Below are 24,694 nucleotides of genomic sequence, written 5' to 3'. Positions count from 1 at the left end.
ATTTTTATGGTGGCTACATATGAAAAATCAAAATAAAATTCTGAATCAATCAATTCAAGGCCCTGAGAAAAATCTTTCCTTATAAACTTTTCCTTAAATATTAGTCAGAGTCCATTCGCTCTATTTAAGTTACACTTTATTTTCAGATGTATATCTTAAATGTAATTTAGAAGATTAGGTTAACAGGATATTCATTAATCAGATAAAGGGTTGCACACTAACTAGGAATTTATTATAAAGTGGTTATGCAGAACAAAGTGAAAAAAAAATCTTAATTCCACTGTCTTGGAGAAGTCCTGTAATTTTCTAATTCTATTACTGCAGGGATGGTTAAGATAACTTCATTGATACAAGATGTTGTGAAGTCTATTATTTAATATTTTGAAACCTAAAAATAAGCAGGCATTTAATCTACTGATTTAAAAACATATTTTATTACTCTCTGTTTTTATGGATTCATATCAGTTTTTCAGGCTGAATAAGATGTGTCACAACAGACATGGGGAAATTTCTCTGTGAAAATGGCAAATTTCCACCTAGATAAAAAATGTCATAATTTCCTCATGTGCATGAGAAAGACCATATTTGTTATTAGAAACGACAAAGTTTTACTCTGAATGAAATTTGCAAATTCTTGCAAAAATAACATTTTAAACATGTAAATTTTTGCAAAGAGAAAATAGTAGTTTTTCACAAGTCTATATATAGCAAGACATCAGTGCTCTTTCCAATTTTTTCTTTCATTTACAAAAAAGAAATGCAAGTGGAGTGTGGATTCAATATTTTATATAAAAATAAAACAGAATTTTACTTCCAAGATTGAAGAATACACATTAGATGAATCCTATATATTTGAAAGGACATTAAAATCTTATTACATAATATTGCTAGTTTAAAAGACGTAGGGCATTTGAATACCTACATAATTTCAGCAAAATAAACCAGTATGAAAACTTAATGCCTTCTACTTGCAGACATCATTCTTATCTCCAAGATCCACTGTAGAATAGAGCAAAAAAACAAAACCAAAAACCACCACAAACTGAATTAGCCCTGTTCTCCCATACAAACTGGAGAACAGGAGGGAGTAGCCAATGACAAAGCTATAAAGTAAAATCACATCTCTCTTGTGAAACCCCAAAATACATGAAGTATCCAGTTTCTCTTCAGTTTCCTATAAATGGGCATGTTGGGTGGGTTGGTGGTTCTTTCTTTTCCATTGAAGATGGTTGGGGGAGATCAGTATGCTCTATGGTCTCCTCTGTTTAAACTTAATTTGGAGACGGATGTAACAAAAGCTACCTTTTGATTTGCCTTTGTTTAGAAACCTGGGGATTTTACTTATTGTTTACCTAGTTCCAGAAACTTGAGAAAGGGTCTGGTTCTGGTTTGAATGAATTCACCAAATAATTTTATTAATGGATAAATAACAGTTCACACACGGTTTGCTTAGAAAAAAAGTATCTGAGTTGGTTTGCCTCATGATTTACACTGATTTTCTTTCTGTCCCCTGGGTTAGGAGTAGAAAATGAATGCTGAAACAGTTTCCGTGGTAGAAAGAATCTCTGGCACTTCACCCCTACTATCGTCAGTTTTTCTACATTAGAGTTCTGCTATCTTCATAACACAGCATTTGTTTAAACTTTCTCCATTGGATTTCTTTTTTCCTTATTCTTCTAGGCTTTGCTTTCCATCTCTAATTACAAAGACTACATACAATTTTAAAAGGAACAGGAGACACAATTGTTACATAGTGAGAGGGGGAAGAAAAGAACATCAGAAAGTAAAAGCTGCAATATTGCAATATGTACTTACAGAGCACAGAGTATGGATCCTACTCATTCACAAACCCAAACAACCCCAATTTTGTCCCTTTCTATTTTAAAGATGTGTTTCAAGGTTTGAATGGAGCCTCAAAATAGGATCCATTGAAATCCCTTTCAGTAACAAAAGAGGCACAACAATACAGCTATTAGAATGTTGAATAAAGCCCAGAGATTCAAAATATTGGCTCGGTATGCGTAACTACTGAGCCATCAGCTAGGATACAGCAGGTTAGGTCCCCAAATAATGATTTTAGTGGTTCCGGGGAAAAAAATACTAGCAAAACAAAAAGGTTTTTTCAAGGAATTGGAAGCTAGTTTTTTTACTCTGAATAAACAATCATATTCTTCAGTTTAGAATACACTACCTTTTGAAGTATAGACAGAAGAAAATACATTTATGAGAGGACTGAACCTCCAGCAATCTGAAAGCTATACAATCACTTAAAATGCAACAGAAAAGAAGACTTCACACTTTGAATACATATAGACCCTGTAAATCTCATAAAACTGACACACTCCTTTTTTTGTATAAATGTATAATGAAGTCAATTACTGAGGCTCTGTTTATTGTATTAAGACTATTAAAAACTCTTTACCTCATATACTACAAGACTGTGACTTATAACTCATTAAAGGCATATCATCTGTATACATGATATATACAGTATAGGATCTTTATTTTTATACTTTTAAATATGGATTTTATAAGACATAGAAAATCAAAAATACCCATATCATTCTGCTCAGCTACTCAAAATAGTTGTTATGATAATCTGTAAAAATTATACAAAGGCAAAAATGAAGCTCTACACTTCTAAGTATTATTTTCATCATATTTTGATTAGTAAAAAGACCCATATCTGTTTCCAAAGGAAGGACTCACATTACTGGTTTCCCTGCAATGGAACTATATGTACCATTTACTTCCATGGATGCATGGCTTCCTAATCAAGAGTTTAAAGAAGGCTTACAAGAGGTTAAACAGGACCAGGTCATTAACTGAGAGCTTCAAACACCCCAGATTTGAGAGTTCACTACATTATTTTTAATTGGTCTCCAGAAATGAAATGAAAAACTCAGCTTTAATTTCTTACTCTATTCAAATAGAAGACTTATTTATAAAGACATTTCAAAGTAACTTTGCAAGTCAAGAGATACACAGTTTCCCACTTACTATGTCACTCTACTCATCATCTCATCACAGTTCTTCTCCAGAAGAGAAGACAGTGATATATAATAATTTTTAAAGTATCATGTACAAATCCTCCATTAATAGCTTGGTCTGCTCATTTCTATGTGATGTGAGAATCAGTTTTTCTCAAAGCTTTGTTCTGTTGATGTTTAGGACAATGCATCATTCTGGATGGGCAGTTTTCAGTGAGTGATGACCTTTCCTTTTCTTGGGATATTTTATAAACTGAGCCAATTCCTTAGTTTTTCTTTATATGTTATCTGTAATCAAGCACTTTTGCCCAAACAATATATTGAACTGCTATAGTTTAAAAAAGAGAGATTAGTTTGTATTATTTTTTAGTACTAACCTAGTTCCCAATCTCCTGGTTCGTAGCCCCATAAAAATTGACCTTATTAGTTTTCCAAAAGAAGCAGCATTGACTGGGTCCAGTTTGTGTTCCTGACAGTGTCGTAGGTAGTGGTTGTATAGAGTGCTTCTGGGAAGGCTCACTCCTTCTGCTGTCTCGTAATTGTCCAACAGCCACTGGAGCTAGTATAAACAAGACAGGGTAAATACAGAAACCGAATCATTCACCAGAATGTCTCTAAGACACTGCAACTGCAATACACAGAAATACTTAGAAGATACTCCCCAAGCCGTGTAATAGGTAAACTGTTGTAATTCAGAGGCCTGTGTAATCTGACTTTGAAAACTCTCAGAAGCGTAAATAGCTGACCATCATTTATTGACCTCAGACCATGTCCATTCCTCCAAACATTCAAGCACATATAGAGACATACTAATTTTCCTTGTATTGATTGCTATTTTGGAGACAAACACCTCTTGAAGGAATTCAAATAATCCCATTAACTGGTTATAAATATAATTTATAATTGCTACAGAAAAAGCTCGTTACCAAGCCTGGCAGCATGGCACATAATACATCTTTGTTCATTTGTTACAACACATGAACAGCAGGCTGCCATGTATAAGTTTTTATACTAAGGTTCTATTCATTTTTATAGAATTCTAATTTCTTATCTAATTTACTTACACAAGATAATAGAATAACTGGGACAAACGCTACAAGCAATAAGGAAAAATTTCAATCTTTTCTTCCGTAGAAAGAAAGAAACTCACTAGACACTGGTTTAAAAAACAACTATGTGTAATGAAAAGGAATAATTTACTACAATCATTTGAATTTTTCTACCTCAAAGCTCTGTTTTTTCATAACTTTGGAAGACACACTACAATGGTAGTTGGTAAAGCAATGTTTTCTCTGTCTATAGTTCACATTTTAAAGTTTTGTGTTGTCCTGTCTACATTTTTAAAAATCATCTGTAAAGTACAGAATGTGCAAGAAGTTTCTAGAAAAATCTAATCTAGGTATGTAGTACTGAGTTTCAACATCAGCAAAACAAATTATCAATCTGTTTATTATTTATTTACAAAAGGAGAACTGAAACAGGTCTAAATGACTGTCTCAGTGCTTGATCTGGTTTCCAACACACTTTCCTGATTATGTGCATACCAGTTATTATTCCTACAAAAGCAGCATATATGTCACATTACTTGACTCAACCAAATTTCCATGCCATATACAGAAGGTGTGATAAAAAGGTGATAGTCTACATACAATTCAAGTTAAATATAAGTTATGGAAGGAAACGAATTCCTTTACTGAGCATTAACTATCAGCCAGGCAATGAGTTAGGCTCCTACATACGGAAAAATGAAGGTGATTTCACGCCTGTTCTCCAGGAATTTACAATCACGCACTAAGAATAATAATAAGAACACTCAAACTAAAGCATTTCCCCATTTTGCTTACATATTTTAAGATTTGTGATCAAAGCTTAGAACCTACACTTTCAGACTCTTAATAAGAAAATCAAATAAAAATATTATCAGAATTATTTCCTTTAACCATGACAGCTGAATCTTCCAGAACAATTTTAATTTCAAATATTCCTACATGATATTTATGTAATTAAACCTATGTCATTAGACTCATACTGATGTTGGCTTAGAAAATATGACCACCAAGCCTATAATACAGAGCACAGTACTTTTGAAAATAAAAATAAAATTAATATTCTGGTCAGGAAGTCAAGTTCTCTATGAACCATATGTGCATATGAATACATTTAAATATATCTATTGCCTCTGAACATATACAACCATCCCCTATGAAATTTTTAAAAGATTACACAAAATAAACATTCATTTTTATAATGGCCAAAAAATTACAGGTCAAAAAAATTATTTTGCTATGAATCATCTGTATCCTTACTGTCAGTAAACAAGTTTTCCAGAGGCGTTCACACATGATTTCCGGGTACTCTACAGGACACATAGAATGAGTTCACATATACATATTCATTTAGTGTAAAGAGACGAAGTAAACTGATTGGAAAATCCAGTTATTAAGGCTCAGACTAGTATCTGCCTACAACAGTGGGTCAGTATGTCTCTTTAGCGTTCCTTTTTAAATTTTAAGACTTTGTTGATTATGAACACAGCTGGTGGAGACGACACACAAAATGTGGCAAGGCAAACCTGCCTCACATATTTCACCCACGTGCCTCAGTAAGAGGCCTGGGATCTGAAAGCACTGTTTCCTCGCTTGAATGGTGTTAGGGCAGCTCTAGTGAATCATAGTGCACACAAGTGATGGCTCTTGTTTTGTGTACATATACTAGATAGAGCCTTCCACTGGTATCCTAAATATATAAAGAATGCAGAAATAAAGAATATTGAAATACAGAATATAAAAAGGACTAGCCCATGAGGAATTTAATTCCTTGAGATCAAGGAATATTTTTTAAAAACACCATAAAATGGGCAAACATATAAAAACTGTATTTTTTGAAAAACAGTAATATTTTGCAACTGAACTAATGAAGTACCCACATCCACAAGCATGCAACAAACAAGGCCAGTAAGTTAAAAATGTCAAAGATATGCTTGTATGTGTATCTATGTATCTTCACATAATAATGCATATTGTCAAAGCCAAAATGGTATGATTTCTTAACAAAAAATAAAAATCAATAAAAATCAAATATTTCTTCCTTTGCTAATGAACAGGATATATATCTATATAGGAAATGTTAATTTAAAGGACTTTTTCCCCCTAGAAATGGAAAAATAATCAATTTTATAATGTGAACTTTATAACCAAAAGTATACAAATAATTAAAATAGATCTGATGTAAAATACTTTTAATAAGATATAAAGCAAACGAAAATAATTTAATTAATCAGATACAATTTTAAAAGTTCTGTAAACTGCCTTAACTGTTTACTAGTCTCTTTATAATATTTAATTACTTAAAAGTAAAGACAAATATCTAAAAATGAGTTTATTAATATCTCATGATGAAGAAAATTGTCTTACAGATAAAAAATTTTATAAAAGAATTTGAAAAAACAAATCCAAAATAAAATATTTGAAGGGTACTATTATAAATTACCTTTTGTAAAAGTGAAAACTTGTGGAAATATTTAAGTTCAATATAAAATATTTTTCTTCCAAAAGTATGTTTACATTCTTAAAAATATTAATCAGACCATTCTTAATCAAAGAAAACTTTGCACAGAAATAGTGAGATCATTAAAGCAAAGGTTGACAAAATACTCATAAGCCTGAATAATGTTACTCAAGCCCCCAGTGAGTAACTTGGAGAAAATGAAGCCTTTACTCGATTGGCTACATGGTCCTCTGAAGTGGCTAAGCAAGTCACAAAATCTGGACTGGCTATTTTGCAAACTGATTGTTCTTCTTATATAATTTTACATTCTTAAAGATTTTTCTTCATTTCTAATCCATTTTTTAAAAATCTGAGTTTATTTGTAGCATGTATTTGTGTGTCTGTGTGTATACACACACATGTATATATATATTTACATACATATGTATATTATATATATATATATAAAATCATTAGTTGGTTTGGAAAACTCCGCAAGAGTGGGTATGCAGGTATTCTAGTGACTATTACTTTTACAGTAGCAAAGCTACACTTTGTTCCCTGTCTCTTGCTTGCAGGAGGAGGAACTCTTATTCCTTGCCAGAAGCCTGGAAATCACTTGGGAAGAGAAGGAGGTCAAGTGGAGGTAAAAGCCCTGAAGGATGGAGGTGGCTCTGCTGCAGCTAGGAAGCCTGCCAACATCTGTACACCTAGTGGTAGTGCTCCCAGAAATTGACTGTGTAAGTGGAAATTGGTTTAGGAGCTACCAGGTAAAATTTTGAGATTATTTGGGGATTATAATCTGCATTCTACATGCCAGAATTTAACCTTCGAGTTTTGACACAGCGCTTTAATTCTAAATCAGATCTTTGAGTCTAAAACACAGGATAAGAAAGGACTAATTTTTATTGTAAGAGAAATTTGGCAGTTAAGTGTAACCTGAAGGCATACATACACTCCCTGTGCTGCCCCAGGGAAGTTCATGCCTATTATAAGATACATTGTTTCCTTGAGTTTCCTCTTTAATAAAATGTATTTGGACACTTATTCAATACCCTTAACATTTAGTAATTTAGAAATAAACTATTGCTATTTCTTTTACTCTTTTATAAAATGTCTCATAAAATATTTGTTTATATTTATGATTTTAAAACCTCATGAAATACCATAGGAACTTTTAACCTTTATCTTTAAAACCTGATTATTCTACTAATGAACTAACATAAATTCATGTAAGGGTGGAAACCAAGATAATTGCATCTTTCAACCTTTGCATTTAATCTATATTAATCAGGGTAGATTAAGGAAGATGAACAGTTCCTATTTTTCCCAAAGGGAAATACTGATTGACAAATTAAAAAAAAATGCATGTTGCATTCCCCAATTAACATCTAAATGTAACATTTGGCATTTTTTCCCAGATGGATTATTATCCATTAGGATTGATTTTAAGTTCAGTTCACTGATGATATGGATTTTGACAGGTCTTATTTCCGTCATAACTTATATCTACAACACAGCCAACTCAAGAGAAAGTAAGCATAAAACAAGGTTTTGCTTTGAGCTGAATATATCTTAGTAGCTGAAACCAGCAAAAATCATGAAGCAATTATTTGCTAGGTAGTGAAAAGTATATAAATAAATGCCTAAAGCTTTTATGTACTTTATATGGAATTTTAAAAATGCACAAGCTGAAAAACACCATGCTATGGGAAATTTGGGAACAATTAATTTAACAATGTTTCTGTATTAATTTATAATCTAAAATATCCCAAATTTGATATGATATAACCTCTAAATGCCAATTTATACTACTTATAACTGAGAAGAAGTATAAAATAAACTTGTCTGCAATGAAGAGAATTAAGATATTCTAATTTGATTTAGGCAGACTATGCATCATTTACCCATAACATCTTCACAGGCCAAAAAATTTAGAAATAAAAATATTTAAATAAAAAAAAACTAAAAAAATCTAAAGGTTTTACACAAGGAAGTAATAGATGGGCTATACGTTCTTTCACTCAAATGGTGTGCAGGGAGACCACTGTCTATCAACAATGCTCACACACACACCTAACTGAAGCATACTTGGTAACAAGGAATGCACGTATGAGTCCCCAGATAAATGCACACATGATTGGCAGAGGTACTTAGAATACTGAAGGTAAGATAAGGCCTGTTTCCTTCTATTACTTGTCTCTTACATTTACTCACTCAGCAAATACTTAGTGAGCACCTACTATGTACCAGGCACTGTTTCAGGCACCAGGGGGTGCATCAGTGGACAAAACATATAAAATGCTTACTGTCTTGGAAGTTTCACTTGTCAATAAATATTTACTGTCTGCCTATATGATGCTACTACTGAAGTAAGCGCCATTATGTTAATAATGTTAATAGCACAGAACATGGCACTCAGTATAACTGTACTCAGTCACAGATGAGGCACTATGTTGGGTGTGAAATAGGCAAGTTAAACATGCATTTTGACCTGGATGATAAGAGCATGATGATGATAAAAACAGAACAGCAGTACCAAAACCTCTTAAGAATATGCTGGAAAAGGGATATAAAATTTAATACCTCACTAAATCTTCCAATGTGTAGAAGGAGAGGTGAAAAACAAAGCAATCAAGTTGGATTATACTGACAGGGGATTATTTATTTGATTTGACCCTATTAAGAATTTTTCAAATTATTGAAAATAATCAAATATATGAAGAGAAAATAGAAAATCCATTCTATTTCATATTGCAAAATGGAATGACAACGGACTTTCAGCTCAGAAATCATGACTAAGATCCCTCTTTAGAAACTAGTAAGTATGGGACACAAATCACTGATAATTTCTCCTAAATTTTGCTTAATGAAATTGATCCTTTGTAGAAACTGATGTCAAGGAACTATTATCATAGAGTTGAATTCATGTCCATTTCAAAGAATCCCACAAACCTCAAATAATTCTATATTATGCCCTATATAAGAAGGGAAAAAGAAAACTTACAGTTTATTAACATATGTTAGCCATACTTAATTAAAAAAAAAAAACACCTTTCCACTAAAATTTTTCTATATAACTGAAAATCACCAATTAGGTGAAAAGAATTTAAATACCCTTAGCAGGTGATTATCAACTCAAATGCATATAGTAGCTTCTGTCAGTTGTTTGGATAAATCTAACAAAAACTAGGAGCATCGCTAATTTTCCAAGGACAGAAAGACAGCAGGATCTTCTAAAGGGTTCGGGTAGAAACAAAACCTTACTGGTCAGCAGAAACACTGATCCCTTCTCCAGAATCATTTGCATTTCCAAAGACATGACTATAAATGTGTTGTTTTTAGATAAACTTAACTGTACCTCAGAGGGGTAATAAAAGTGAATCAGGATATTTAGAGAAGGATTATCACTGCATTAGCAACATTTATGCCCACTCTCTATATACTGAAATGCCTCTGGCAGTTGGAAACAGTATGGAAGAGTTGCCACGCTATGTAATAAAAAATACGAAGCCATACAGTAATAAACATGCATCTGTTGTTTATGCAGCTTTATTCACACTCTCATTAACATTAAATATTACTTCATGAATTTTATAAGAGAATAACAATTTCAAAAAAACATATTTGAAATTTTTCAAAAAACCAACATATAAAAATATACAAAAATGTTCTTATATCCACATTATTGTTCATAAAAATACTAATTAAGGTGGGTAATTCAACTTAAAATTAAACATATCACATATTTTACTAAAGCATATATCTCAAATGACAATGAGATGTGAACTGAATATCAAAGCACAACTTCTTATAAGTCTGAAAGTTCAAAAAAGGTAACTGGAAACTTCAGGACTTTTTTTCTTATATCCCTGCACATTTTCCACTAAAAAATGAACAACGTTTCACTTGCCATTTTCAAAACAAAACATCACATGGTCATCACCCCCGCCCCAAAACACACATCCTACATGTATGTAGTAAATCAGCCTTTACACACAACCACAGACTCATGATAGCACAGCAGGAATATACCTATGAAACATATAAAAGAATGATATACTGCATACAAATTTTCAGAAAGGTGAAAAATCATATTAAACTTACAAAAGAAGGGCCAAGATATATATTATATTAGAATTTATAATCTATAATTTTCACCAAAATTGTAGTCACTCTCCAAGTAGGTTAACTTGTTTTTATTTGCCATAATATACTTCCCTTTGAAAAAGAAACAAACTACTTCATCTAAACACAAATGTCTAAGAACATAAGGAAGTATTTTGTGTTATGTTGGAATATAAATTTAAATGTTTGAAAATTCATATATCTAAAAAGAAGAGTGAAACATTTCCTATGAGCTAAAGGTTTAAGGTTTACTACAAAAATAATGATATTTTATTTCATTTGGGTGATCCAATTTTGGACTTTTCAGTCCCAAATTTGGGGAAGAATTAAAAATAATAATTTATCTCTAAATTTAAGAATAAATTGTTGGCTGGGAGGGAAAACTCTAATTCTTACTATAGTAATATTACTGATATTAATTTAGCAGAAGAACTGTCTGGACAGATTTAAGTCATAGGTCTATTTACTTTTTCCCATGTATTCAGAAATCATAACAAAATAATTTTTAATCAACATTTTCACTGATTCCCCAAAATCTGAACATTTGATGAAAATGTTTATAGTTTCACAAATCGTCATCATTCTTCTTACACTCACCGGTGTTATAGTGATGGTGCATCTGATAACAGTTAAAAGCTTTAACAAATAGTAACAATAATCCTACTTTATCTCAATTATTAGCAGTTTATAGCTTATGTAGAACCTCACTTCTTTTTTTGGCCCAGGTTCATTTTCCTTTAGGTCTTAGGACCCTGAGCTCACATAGGTAGCTGTTTCCCGCCCATTTTATATAGGCAGCTGTTTGCTGCCCATTTTATATATCCACTGGTAAATAAATCATTCCAAACAGTTTATTATTCAGTTTGGCATTAATAATTTTTTTCCACTTAAAGATTATTACTGGTCATACAAATAGACTATTTCTTTGTCTCAGACACGAAGATGCAGATTACAAACATTTGCTTCATAGAAAATCACACTAGAAAAATTTAAATCATCAATTACTTTTTACCAATCTTTGGCAGCTTGTTATTAACTTGGAAATGTTATATCTGTACCAAAACAGTACAAAAACCTAATGAAGTAGTACACTGGGGACTCTTTTTAGATATTCCACTGTACAAAATTGCCATTAAGTGATACAGAGATCATAAGGGGCTGAGAAAGGAAGGTTAAGAAGCAAAATAAATAAGTAAATAAATAAAACAAGCATTTAGAAGCAAGCAACACATGCAGAACAAGCAAGAGATTAGTTTACATGAAGAAGAGGCAACTTACATGGCTGTTGAGAAGAGAGCTTCTGTGAGTGGACAGACCGTCAGACTTTTGCAGCGTCTCAATCGCCATTTCAATCTGATAATAGATGTCATTAAAAAAAGGGCTCAAGACAAGATAGTAATAAAAGGCTCACCAGAGAATTTTTGATAGATTCTTTAAAGTTTGATTTCTTTTTCAGTGGTGGCTAATGAATAGCTCTCACTAAATGTGTATTCCCCCCTTCCTCCCCTCAACCCCAGAGAATAACATGAAAAGAGGCACACTAATAATAAGCTCAACCACAAAAGTAAACCTTTTTGAATATTCCTTAATTATAATGAGAATGGAGACCTGAGGAGCAGGAACCCCAGCGGATTGTGCTAGTTAAAACATTCTTGACTTTCGTAGTTCAAGATGTGAGATAGTAACCACTCTCTTTCTAAATAGTCTCCCACCTAAAGAGTATTTAATATTTGTTCTATTCTGTCACAAAAGAAAACTACTGCAGATTTGTTTTATTAATATGCATTAGTATTTTAATGCAAATGTGCAAAGACACCTTCATCAATGTTCAACAGCTTCTAAATCTACCCATTCCTCTCTAAACCCTGTATTAAAGTTTGGAAGTGGAGGGTCATTAGTATGAACACATTTAGATGTAATCATGGTCCCTACATCATAGTTTAGGATATGGTGGTGAGGCAGAGCTATTAGAAATGATAGCAGAAATGGAGTGTAGAAGAGAAAATAATTCAGAGCCAACAAAGAAAAGGGACAACCACAGAAACAGTATTATTCCGTGTAATCTCAGCACACCATGAACAATCATAACACCTTAATTAAGTAGTAGGTGCCAATTATAAATGAGATGCGCTCTTGATAACCTCATATGTAACGATAACTACCTCTCAGCTCCTAGCACTACAGCACACACTGTAAGACCAGGTTCCAAACGCCTGGTATTTGATTACTGGATTCTATTAACAATATTAACTAAAGTTAAGTTAAACATCACACTATATAAGAAAGAAATCACTATTTTTATTTTTGCTATCTGATCAAATCAACAACCATATAAGCACTTATAAAAAATATTTCATGCTTTCAAAACAGATAACATACTTTACATTGGCTATGAAAATTAATGATGCCTTGAAATTTTAAAATACTGCCTCCCCCTACCAAAAAAAAAAAAACCAAAAAAACAAACAAAAAAACAGATAGATGGCAAAATCCATAGCAGAGAAAAGTCTTTTTGTCCCATCAAGTTTCCAATTGCTTTATGGTGAAATACTTTATACACAGAATGTTCAGTCTCAATTATGTCAACATTAAATTTAATTTTCTTAGGAATTAGTAGCTTTAATTTTATGTTATATCCCCAAGCTACTGGTTTTTCTTCCCTAGAGTTAATAAAACGTAATTACAGAAAAGAATGTTAGGTTAGAAATTATAGAAAAAGTACTCTTAAAGTATATATTAAAATAATTCAGAAGATATAATACAATTTACTGTATTATTAATTTTTTTTAGATCACAAAATTAAGTAAACTGGTTTCTGAAACACTTGTCAGATGGAATGTTAATGTAGTTCATCATTATACTTGACAATAAACTGAAGAAGAAAATGATATTGTACAAGCCCCCCCCAAAAAAATTACAGAAAGAGTAATATAAAGGTAATGAGTAAACAAACATTTTACCAAAATGTTACACTGTAAAACTATAAAGGACCTCAGTATTACATCTCTTAAAAGAGCATCAATAAGTGCTCTTGTTTTCAGAGAGAAAACATATATCGGGACTTCCCTGGCAGTCCAGTGGTTAAGACGTCACCTCCCAGTGCAGGGGGTGCGGTTCCATCCCTGTTAGGGGAGTAAAGACCCCACATGCCTCCTGGCCAAAAAACCAAAACATGAAAAGCAACAGAAGCAATATTATAACAAATTCAATAAAGACTTTAAAAATGGTCCATATCATAAAAAAAATCTAGAAAACAAAAACAAACAACAACCACCCCCCAAAAAATCTGTATATCAAAAGACAGCTGAAAAGCCTCATCCTCCTGTGACTGTAAATCACATCTAGGAAGAATTGGCTCAACACTCGAATTTGCTAAAATGCCTACATTTTCTTTAAAGTTTGTGTGTGAAAAATTTGAGGTTAGATTTCGTTCTACTTAAATAAAAATAAAATGATCTGTATCTTGTGATTTTATAGGTTTAGGTGAAAGGTAAAAATTATCAAAAATATAACAGCTGAGCAATAATGAGGGAGAAAGCCACATCTGGGTTTGTTTTTTAACAGCAATTTTAATTTCTTTATGACTAAAGGATTTGTGGTTGCTTTTGACAATTAAAAAGTAAGCATGGTAAATAAACATTTTCCATTTCTTCTCTAAACTAATTCAGCTTTAAACTATGAGTATATCTTCGCTTTTTTTTTTTTTTGAAAAATGAATTCTCTGAACTAAGGTACAGTGCCCAGTTGTATCTCTTACTGAAAAATCATCCTAGAACTGAATCGCCAATAGTGCACATTTCCTCTCCATGATTATCTAATGCTAGGATACATGGTGCTTGGAAGTTTAGACTGGTTCATGATGATCCTGGACTATTGCCTCATAATCAGATAAGAAGCTATGGCAACTCCTCTGAGATCAAATGGTGGGATGCTCCATTTGAGATGAGATGTTCAGCCTGGAAACACAGGCTTATCGAGCATTAAAGTGCAATTATTGTGGTGGGTGAGACTTAAAACTCCCTATGTGAAAGAGCAGGTAAGAAACTGATAACCATTCCAGCCATAATGGGCACATGAATTCTTAGAAAAATTACTCTTTTCTGGAAGATAAAAAAAAAGATCCTTAGCAATATACTTGGGATGAACTGAAACTCTCCAGATTCACCAGCTAAAACAGGATTCTCATGAGAATGGGAATCTACTTTGAGGGTGGTTATCAGTCAAAGATAGAAACCGTTGGTCCAGTGCTACTGCAGAAACACTTTCAGAAACTGGAGAAGAGGATTTTGCACTGTGTTTAGATACACTACTGAAATACTAGAGGACCGGCAAGCTTGGGGCAGAAAATTGGTAAGAGATGAATGAAAAGTCTTCCAGCCACAGGAATTATAAGTGTGAGACCACCAGCCTCAGATGCTACCCTGACAGATGTCTGACAAAGTCTGAAGAGTCAGAGCTCAGGAAACGTGGAGAGCTTCCTACATGCACAGGCCAGGTTTCCTTCTGACCACACATTAGCAGGAAGACCTCTTTGCAGTGTGCCCCATGGCAAGGCACTGTGGAGCAGAATTAGAAAAATCAGACCTAGTTTGAACACTTGGTGAGAGTAGGTTACAATGAAGACTATTCAGGCTATTCAGACTTCATCAAAGAGTGTGGGGACACCGATGAGTTTCGCTGTGAGTAAAGCTTAATTTGGGTGAAGAAAGAGAGGAAGGTAACACTAGTTGCTATGAGAAAACAGTGTCTGAGCTTGTGTCACCATTTAGGAACTGGAGAATTAAAGTAAATAGAGGTGTGACTCTACTCTCCCAACCAAACACTGAATTCTCAAAAGACAAAATCCTATGGAGTGGTGTAAGTGGTTTCCCTCACTTGGGCACAAGGATCTCCTTACTCAGAATGGAGTGCTAGTTAAAGACTAGGACAACTATTTTTTCTTCTGAAATAGAAAGTGGCATGATCACAAATGCGATAAAAATATGACCACATGGCAACAGGAAGACCTTAGTTCCTGTGTGGTAGATTCAAGGAAAAAAATACCTGGGCTCTGTAAGGCAGAAGAGACCCCTATTTGCTTTGAATACAGGAAGTATGCATGTCTGTTGCAGACTGCACCAGTGAAGGAACTCTTCCATGATTTCTCAGGAATTAGAATCAGAAATTCAGTAGGAACAGGGAGAAGCTATATTTCATATCCAGGAGGAAAAAGAAAATAAAGCTCAGTGGAGCTCCTACAAAGATACAGCAAACCTCTAAGAAGGACCTGAAGGGGACAGGACACCTATTACCTGACGAAGGATAGATACACAGTATGATAAACCTGTGGCCTAAAACACAGGCTGCAAACTCTTTTCCAGTCGCTCAAATGCTAATGCTGCCTTGTTGGAATCCAGGGACAGGTGGAGAATCTCTAAGCACCCAGGGTCACTTGAAGCTTGTAAGATATCCACCCAAGAATCAGTGTCCTGAAAAGGACATCAGAGAAAAGTCACATCTAAGCCTTTAGGAAAAGAGGATGAGAGAGCAGAGAAGAGGGGTCAAATGATGTCTGGATGTCCAGTAAGTATTGTGTTTATATTCTCTTTTCCCAAGCTCAAAGAAGAGCTCAGTATTGTACTTTTATTAAGGCAGCAAATACTTTTAAAGAGAACAATGTAACAAGAAAAAATGCATTTCCCCATTATTTATAATTCCCCATCATTATTTATAATTGGTATTTATAGTTCCCCATTGCCTTTTAAGGAAGGAGCATCCTTATCACAGGATGGCTCCTTGTTTTTCAGAGTTGGTATCAGGTTTAAGTGCTCTGCTGAAGGGTTGGGAGATCTGAGAAGACAGGGATCTGGACAGACTGGCTGTGAATGGTCACTGACAGAATGAATGGACAGACTAGGGGGGACAGGTGATGCAGAGAGCTTTTGAGGTATTGTGCTCTAGAGAGTGTGATGCTAAACCCTCAGTTCTTTCCTCTACATCTTCAGTAAAATCAATGCCACTCACAGATACTTCAGGTACAAGTAATCAAGACTGGCTGGAGCACAGGGTTCGTTTAGGAGCAGTTGCTGATGTCAAACAGGTAAACCTCAGTTTCAAATGCAGGGAAATGTGGAGAGGTTCTGAGTCCTTTTTTGTTGTTGATGATATTAATTTTATCATCACCATTACTTACTTCTAACAGAAAGAGTTATTTATGTCTAAGTAACTTTGGTAACAATTGTTTTGGAGCTAAACTTATTTCAAACATCAGGATACACCAGTGTTGGGGAATGCCAACCATCACCAGTAAAAAGGAACAGGAAGGTTGACCTCAAACTGAGAGGTGCTGAATCTTTTGCATGAGTTGCATGGGGCAAAAAAGAGGCTCCCCTGTACATGTGATTTATATACACATTATGTTCATCTATTCAGTTGCCCAAATAGAATGTCATATATGCGGACAACTAGCACTTTGTCTTAACGTAAATATCAACCAGTCATTCCATTACATGCCAGTAAGACAGAAGGAGAAAGAACAATTAGGTCATCTTATTCATTGTCTTTATAGGTCAAGGCATATGCTCTTGACTCTGAAATGGCTTTTTAATCTTTCTTACAGACTAAAGGTCAAGACTGATATATTCAACTAACCACTATAGTTAAAATTGGTCTCATGGTAGAAATCATCTCCTTTCTAGAACTGTTTAAGAAAGTGATTTAAAAATAGAAGTAATACTATAATGCTTTATGATTTATAAAGCCTTTTTACATTAATTCTCATTTGATCTTCAAAACAACTCTGTGAAATAGCAAAGGCAAGCAATATTATCTCCTTTTCACAGATCAGAAAAGTGAGGCTCTCTGGGATTGAGGGACTTGCTTGAGACTACACAGGTATTAATTATGAGATTGGAAGCCAAGATTTATCACTCTAAGTTCAACATTATTTCCATTTTATACAAATATAACAAGAATATAAACCGAGTGGAAATAACAGTGCTTTTTAATGAAATTATCTTCTGGGGAATGGCTCATAAAATTAAAATTTGCTAAATGATTTACTGTTAACAAGATTTACTTTCTAATAGGAAAGGGTTTAAATATGACTAATAAGCATTACTTGAAAATGATTTCAAAGTGATCAAGTTACAAAGCAACAAAAAGTTTTGAATGGTTAAATTTCACTCATCATAAAAATAGTCATATAATGATTGCATTTTCTTGTTAATACAGGTTATTCTGTTAAGCTCACCAGTTAACACTTTCTTAGAGAAACAGCACTTTTGTTTCCTTGTGAAAGCAGAGTAAATTTTTTAGAGAAACCCAATGAAGAGAACACACTGAAGACTGGAAATTTCCTTTGCGGTAATTTTTCTCATGAACTCTAAGACTTTACATTTGGTTTGCATTTGAGATCAAGTAAGAAAACTATTTCTACCTGGTGGCTTCTTCAGAAAAAGTATCTGTGATTGCTGACATGGGCATATGACCACTGCCCTTACACCTGTTAGAAATGACCACCTCCTGATGTGTGTGTGTTGGGTGGCGGGGGGCTTCTACAGTAAGTGCTTCAACCTGGAACACAATGGAAAAAACCCTTTCCCTTTGCATTTTGTCTATATTATCACAACACAGGTTTTTTCCAAGTGTGGTCCTAGACAGTTGTTAGAATCATCTGGGCATTTGTTAGAAGTGCAAAATAACAGCAACAGCTAAAAATCAAACAAAAAATCCCAGAATGGAGACTGCATTCTGGTCGCCCGTATATGTCTTGCCAATGGTTTGATCTCTTCTTCAATTTGTCCAGTGCAGTGCTTTTCAGAAAGTAAGGTGTAACCCATTAGCAGATTATAAAATTGATTATCCTGAACAGCACTTTTTAAAAATTAAAGAAATCAAATAGAGTAGAAAATACTCAAATGTCCTGGCACACAGTATGGACAAGCATTGTTTCCTAGAACTTTGGTTTCAGTCCTCTATGAATGTATGTATGTATATAATAGTCATGTGTGTGTGTATAGATGTGTACTCGTGAATGCATGCATGCATGTACATGTATGAGTACTGGGCCACAAAGTAAGGGTATTTCTTATTGTAGATTGTGGCCCCAAAAATTGAATGTCCTGCACAAAGGAGTCAAATCAGTCCCTTCTAATAATTGGATCCCTTCTAAGGATCTACAGGTGTCTCTTGGGCCCACGTGTTCCTGCAATGTAGACAGAAGCAGCTCATTGAGGCTAAAGGTGTGAATGTGATACCGCTCTGTAAGCTGTACATTCACGTGAAACAGAAATCAACATGTGAATATGTTACTCCCCAGCAATATTAAAAAGAAGCTTAACTGAGAGATTCAGGACAGGTTGTTCTTTTAACTCCTAAAAAAATTAAAAATGCCCAGAAAACACACTTAGCCAGCTTTGCTTTTTATCTCCTCTTGAACCAGAAACTAGCTAAGACAAAAATCTTAATCTTACACACTAAGCATTTAGAACAAAGACGTCTTGGGTCTTGCAAATGTTTAACTACATGAAATATGATAATTTTATGACATCTAGAGAAAAAACTTTGAATCATGATGCTTTCAGCCTGAAGTTTTGGCAATTTTGGTCTACCTAAAGCTATTTTGAAATATTGATAAGAAAAAACATCTAGAGAAGAACTTGCATGAACTGAATGTTCTGAGAACATTTGGTTTTTAACTAGGTGAACTGAAACCAAGACTGTTGTGTTGGGCTTCCACGGATTATTCTGCAGAGCGCACATCCCTCCACCCTCCCCAGGACTCTGTGAGACTGGCATTCCTGGTGCATGATAATAAAGCTAATTTTGAAATATCAGCTGCACAGGCGCTAAGGGCTACAATTACCCTTCAGGAATCTGTTGGGTTAGGATTAAGTGATAGGACTTAAGGCCAAGTTTATATTTTCAAATCAAAGATTGCAAATCTGCCTGTTGCAGATTATTCTGAGTACTAAGAACATTTTCACTTTGTATTTAGTTCATATACTCACTAAAATGGAGACTTTCTCAAAGTGTAATTCTGGGTCAGCATTACCAGAATCACCGGGTATAAGAATTGCAAATCTTGGGACCTTCTCCACATTGATTCTAAAGCCTTGGGGGTGAGGTCCAGCAACGCATTTAATCAATGCTCCAGACGTAATGTACACTCAAGTTTGAGGAAAACTGTACTACAACATAATCAAATCCTTTCTCTTTGCCAGGGTCAGACTGCAATTAATACTTCAGGGAGTATAAGTAGGGAGGTAACAGGCCTTCCCACAATGGCCCTTGCTAATTCTATTCAAAGGCTGGTTTTGTAGTTTAAGTATTATTTGGAATTTTGCCTCTTTTTCATTCTGTTGGTATGCAATGCTAGCCGGCATTTAGACAATTTTGCAATTTATATTAGTAACACAGAAGATAAGCACAATTTTGGTGATTCTAAATTTAGTCAATTTACAATATATTAACATTTGTGATTTAAAAAATAATGTGATGAGAAAGAAAATGAAACTAACCACTTAAAAGAAGTTTGGGGACTATTTGTGGATTTCCATTTTTGCCTTGGAGGATTAGGTACCTTCCAGTGATGAAATTAGCTCCATTACCCATATTATAAACTTTTATATTCATAGAAGCACAGTGCCTGGTCAATAGTGACTGCTCAGTAAATGAGACAGTGAGTGATTAAAGAGAACAGTCCAGACTCTAAGTACATGAATACAAATACCAAACATTCACCTTCACTCCAAAATACTGAATAATAAGAATGGCTCTGGAAATCTTTACTAAATTTAATGCATGTTTTCATTCTCTAAACTTTCAGCAGTCTAGTAAAGCAGGACTTTTTCTGAAACCTACAATCAAGGTTTAATTTGAATCATGATACCTCATAGATCTTTACACTGGGCACATAAAGAAACAGTTGTTTCAGTTACATGCATTTGGGTAGCATGACCAAATAGGCACACTTTATAATCATTAAGAGCTTGCCTGAGATTTTTTAAAATAATAAAATCACTTTTTTTTAATAGAAAATATATTCACATGCCTCCCACCTTTTTTTCCTTCATGCATTCTTCTGGAGATATCCTTGTACTTATATACAGGTATAGAAATATACGTTTCTATTTAAATGCACACGCACATGCGCACGCGCACACACGCACGCATGCACACACACACACATATTACTCCTTGCTTTTTCATTTAACAATATGTTTGGAGATCTTTTCATATCTATCTACCCACCTACCTACCTGCCTACCTACGCATATATAAACACATACACACACGCCTCTCTCTTTTCAGTGGCTGTATAAAATTCCACTGAGTGGATAAATGCACAAAAATGTATTTAACTAGTTCTCTGCTGATAGACAATTAGGCTTCTTCCAATCTTTTTCTATACAAATAATGTTACAATGAATACAGTTATGTAGGCAGCATTTCACATATGTAAGAGTATCAGCAGTGGATTAAATTCCTAGAAGTACTCTCTCTGAGTCAGTGGATATATATATTTTCAATCTTGATAAAAATTTCCTTATTGACATCCAATAATCCTGTGCCAATTTAGATTCTTATGAACAATGAAAGAGACCGCTAGTTTCTTTACATCTCTGCCAAGGTTTGCTAACTTTTTAGCTCTGCCTGTGTGAGAGAGGAAAAATGGTTATCTCTTTGCAGTTTATTTTTCATTTCCTTTTCAGTGGACTGCTTCTTCAAATGCTTGCCTCATTTTGGTCTTTTGTTTTTTCTTAAGGATTTCTAAGAGTGGTCTATATATTAAATGAATTCATGCTTTGTATATAATGTTTCAAAACTTTATGTGAGGTTGTTTCACTGTTGCCTTTTTTTGCTGTGGTTTCTGTCACATGGAATGTTTTTATTCTTATGTAGTTGATCATATCAACATATTTTTTGTAGGATCTGAATTTTACATCATGTTTCGCCACTATAAGAGAATAATGATAAAAGTTCTTCCATCCAAGTGAAATTAATTTTTATATAAGGAATAAATTGGTATGGACCAATCTAATTTTCTTTTAAAAATATTTATCCAGTTGTCCCAAGCATCATTTATCAACAATTCACCACTTCTCTACTGAAAGGCAATGCCACCTTTATCATATGTTACATTCCTATATGCATTTGGCCTATTTATGGTCTTTAGTCTATTACTGGCCTATACTGGTCTATTCATGTGCCTAGACAATTCTGTTTTAATTATTAATTTTATATACATTTGAATAACTGGTAGGCTGTGTCACACGCCATGCACCATTTTTCTTTTTACATAACTTTCTTCACTATTCTTGCATGTTTACTTATGTAAACAGCCTTTCTTATAAAAGAAAAAAATCTACTGATACCTTGATTAGGATCATATTAAAAATTTTTAAGCTAATTTAGGGAGATTCAAAATGTTTGATACAGAAACTTCTTTTTCAATTATTCCAGCTTCTTTTTGTGTCCCTTACGAACTTTAAAAAGTTTTCTTTAGCAGCTGGATCTTCTACATATATTGTTAGTTTACTGCCTGGTATACTTTGAGTTTATCGTAAATGAGATCTTTGCTTATATTATTTTCTAACTACTGGTGTTTGTATCTAGAAAAGTGTTGATTTATTTCCTTCTCTTGTCTAACTGCATCTTTCCTATAATTTTGAAAGCACATCTTCCTTTCTCACAAGGCGGGAAAAGTTAGTAAAACTTATAGTGAGTAAATTCAAAATAAATTAGTTGCATTATTTTAACATACTACAGATAGATCACAAAATCCCTAGCCCATGAAATTTTGGGGCACTAACAGTTATAATTTTTAAAAATCTGGATTTTGCAAAAAAAAACAAATAATTCCGCAGCCAATAAATACAGCTGTAATTATGCATGCTGAGAAAGTAGTAACCAAATCACATGCTTTTGTTACTCAGAAACATGGGAACATGGAGAAATTCCATCTCATTTGAGAATCGATAATTGGTCATAGGCATTGTGTTGTATTTTCCCTCATTAAATTAAAAGACATGGGCCAGTGGAACAGGCAGTATTAAAATGTTATGTGTCTAATACTGACTCATATGTAACTCACAGATGACAGTATATTTTAATTTGCCAACAATACATTTCATATTTTATCTGGATCACCTAGTCTCTGTAAATGAAATATTAGTGATTTTTTTTCCTTCAAAATCTACAGTAGTTTCAAACTAGTACATTAACTTGCAATTTGATTTATAAATATAGGGATCAAGTTAAAGTTATACAACAGGAACACAGGTTACTTCCATATTTATAAGTAGAATTTACAAACATCATTAAACTTTCCTAATCTAGATTTTGGATGAAATAGAATCTAGCCATTGCTGGCATGTTGCAACACACCTGCAGTTCTGAAATGCTGTTTCAGTATGAAATAGCTAAAACTTGAAATAACTCATTCTATATTGCTTTAGAAATTCAGGGGGAACCCATCAGCTATGCTCAGGAGGGGCTAAAGGCTCCTGTCATTCTGTTTGTCTTAACCTTCTATTTTATCAAGATTTCTAGGAGTGGAATGTCTTACAGCCTTAACCATAAAATTACTGCCTCTAGATCTTATCAGCTTTAAGGCTGGAGCAGTGTGAAACTGACTGACAGCTGAATGGAATACAGATGAAGCAATGGAGACTACAAGTCACTCAAAGTCCCATTTTATTAAGTGCTTTGAAAATGAGGTCCCAGAACCTGCAGTCAATTTAGGATTTAGTGCAGAAAGCAGAAGATTCGTGGTATTCTCTCTGAGGAGTTTTATCTGAGAGCTCAGATTGGCCTAGGGAAAACGGGACACAGCAAAACAGAAAACACTAAGATCATAATGGACATACACATTTCTGCCAAAATAAGTGGAGAAAGTAGTTTTGCTTGACTTTCATTTTTAAATCATCGAGGCTAACTGTAAAACTAAGAAAATTATTTACAATAGAAATTCATTATTTCTGTAATATGTAAAATATAAAATAATTGATTTATGCATATCACATTTCTAACAAAAAATTTCTTCCAAGCATATCTTTATATATGACAATTAAAGAGAAGTTTTCATCTCATGTGACTATGTTGCTTTTCTATCTCTATATAGCTGTAACAGTAATCCAACATTATTTAACATTTTTTTACTCTTTAGTAAGAAGGCTGGGCAGTTCAACTCCTTCTAATATAGCCATTTCCCCACAAACATAAAAAAGCCCTCCAAGTAGTGATATAAAAAAATCTCTGACACACTCTTAAGTGGGGGGAAAAGAAGCAAGATGCAGTATTTTTGTTACCATTTGTAAAAAAAAAAAAAATGTTAATGAGAGGGAAAGAGAGAGACATTCTGCTTTTATATTCAGAGAATATCTCACGAGTGATACTCAAAGAACTTGATAACTTTGCCTCTAAAGAGAACTGAGGAACAGGAGTGAGAGGGACACTGCATTATGCACTTTCTTTCATTTTTTGAATTGTGCAACTTAAGAATGTATAACTAATTCATACAAATAAATAAATTCATAAAAACTTTAAAATAAAACAAATAGCCATTGGTACCACTCCAGTAAAGAATAAGAAGACAAAATCATTTTATGGGGCACTAAACATATTCATCTTCTTAAAAAAAGCATTCCTGTACACCAAATCATAAGCATGTGAACCCAAGGATAAAGAAATAAAAGCATCTACAATTCCTGAATGAATTTTTAACTTTCTATAAATTATATAAGATAGGCCAAACTTTTACCTATATAGTAGTAGGTGGACATTCAAATTTTTCTCCAAACAACTGAAAAATTACAGTATTTTTCTTTAATCAAAAAGGTAGAGATATGAACAATATTAGCTTCAACACATTTTCCTTGTGCCCTTTGGTGGGATCTAATTTTAGCAAGAGCCATTTAACATATATAATTACTAAATGTATATACAGAAAGGTGGAAAATTAGCTTTCATATCATAGTTTCAAAAATGATTAATGTACTCTAATTTAGTTTTCTTATCAAGAAGAAAAAACAACTCCATAAATAACCATCTAATTATAAGAATACAAGTGTTATTTTATGGAGGAATGAGTAAATAAAGCTTGTCAC

The 24,694-nt window shown here is 33.6% G+C and overlaps 1 protein-coding gene across 6 annotated transcripts in view; it reads right to left on the bottom strand.

Moving 5' to 3' along the window:
* The window catches only part of RFX3 (regulatory factor X3), a 292,285-nt gene that overhangs the window by 62,912 nt on the left and 204,679 nt on the right, over positions 1 to 24,694 (bottom strand). For 5 of the 6 annotated variants that reach the window (XM_057723907.1, XM_057723908.1, XM_057723912.1 and 2 more), the window contains 2 exons: positions 11,883 to 11,957; positions 3,368 to 3,549 (listed from right to left, as the gene is read on the bottom strand). In XM_057723907.1, coding sequence (XP_057579890.1) covers positions 3,368 to 3,549; positions 11,883 to 11,957 — 257 coding nt within the window. The remainder of the gene's footprint in view (positions 1 to 3,367; positions 3,550 to 11,882; positions 11,958 to 24,694) is intronic. The other variant, XM_057723911.1, reaches the window with a different exon arrangement.

The sequence above is a fragment of the Hippopotamus amphibius genome, chromosome 2, assembly GCF_030028045.1.
Source record: "Hippopotamus amphibius kiboko isolate mHipAmp2 chromosome 2, mHipAmp2.hap2, whole genome shotgun sequence".
Classification (NCBI taxonomy): Eukaryota; Metazoa; Chordata; class Mammalia; order Artiodactyla; family Hippopotamidae; genus Hippopotamus; species Hippopotamus amphibius.
The sequence above is the reverse complement of the archived record's forward strand: the minus strand, read 5'-3'. Positions and strand labels throughout refer to the sequence as shown.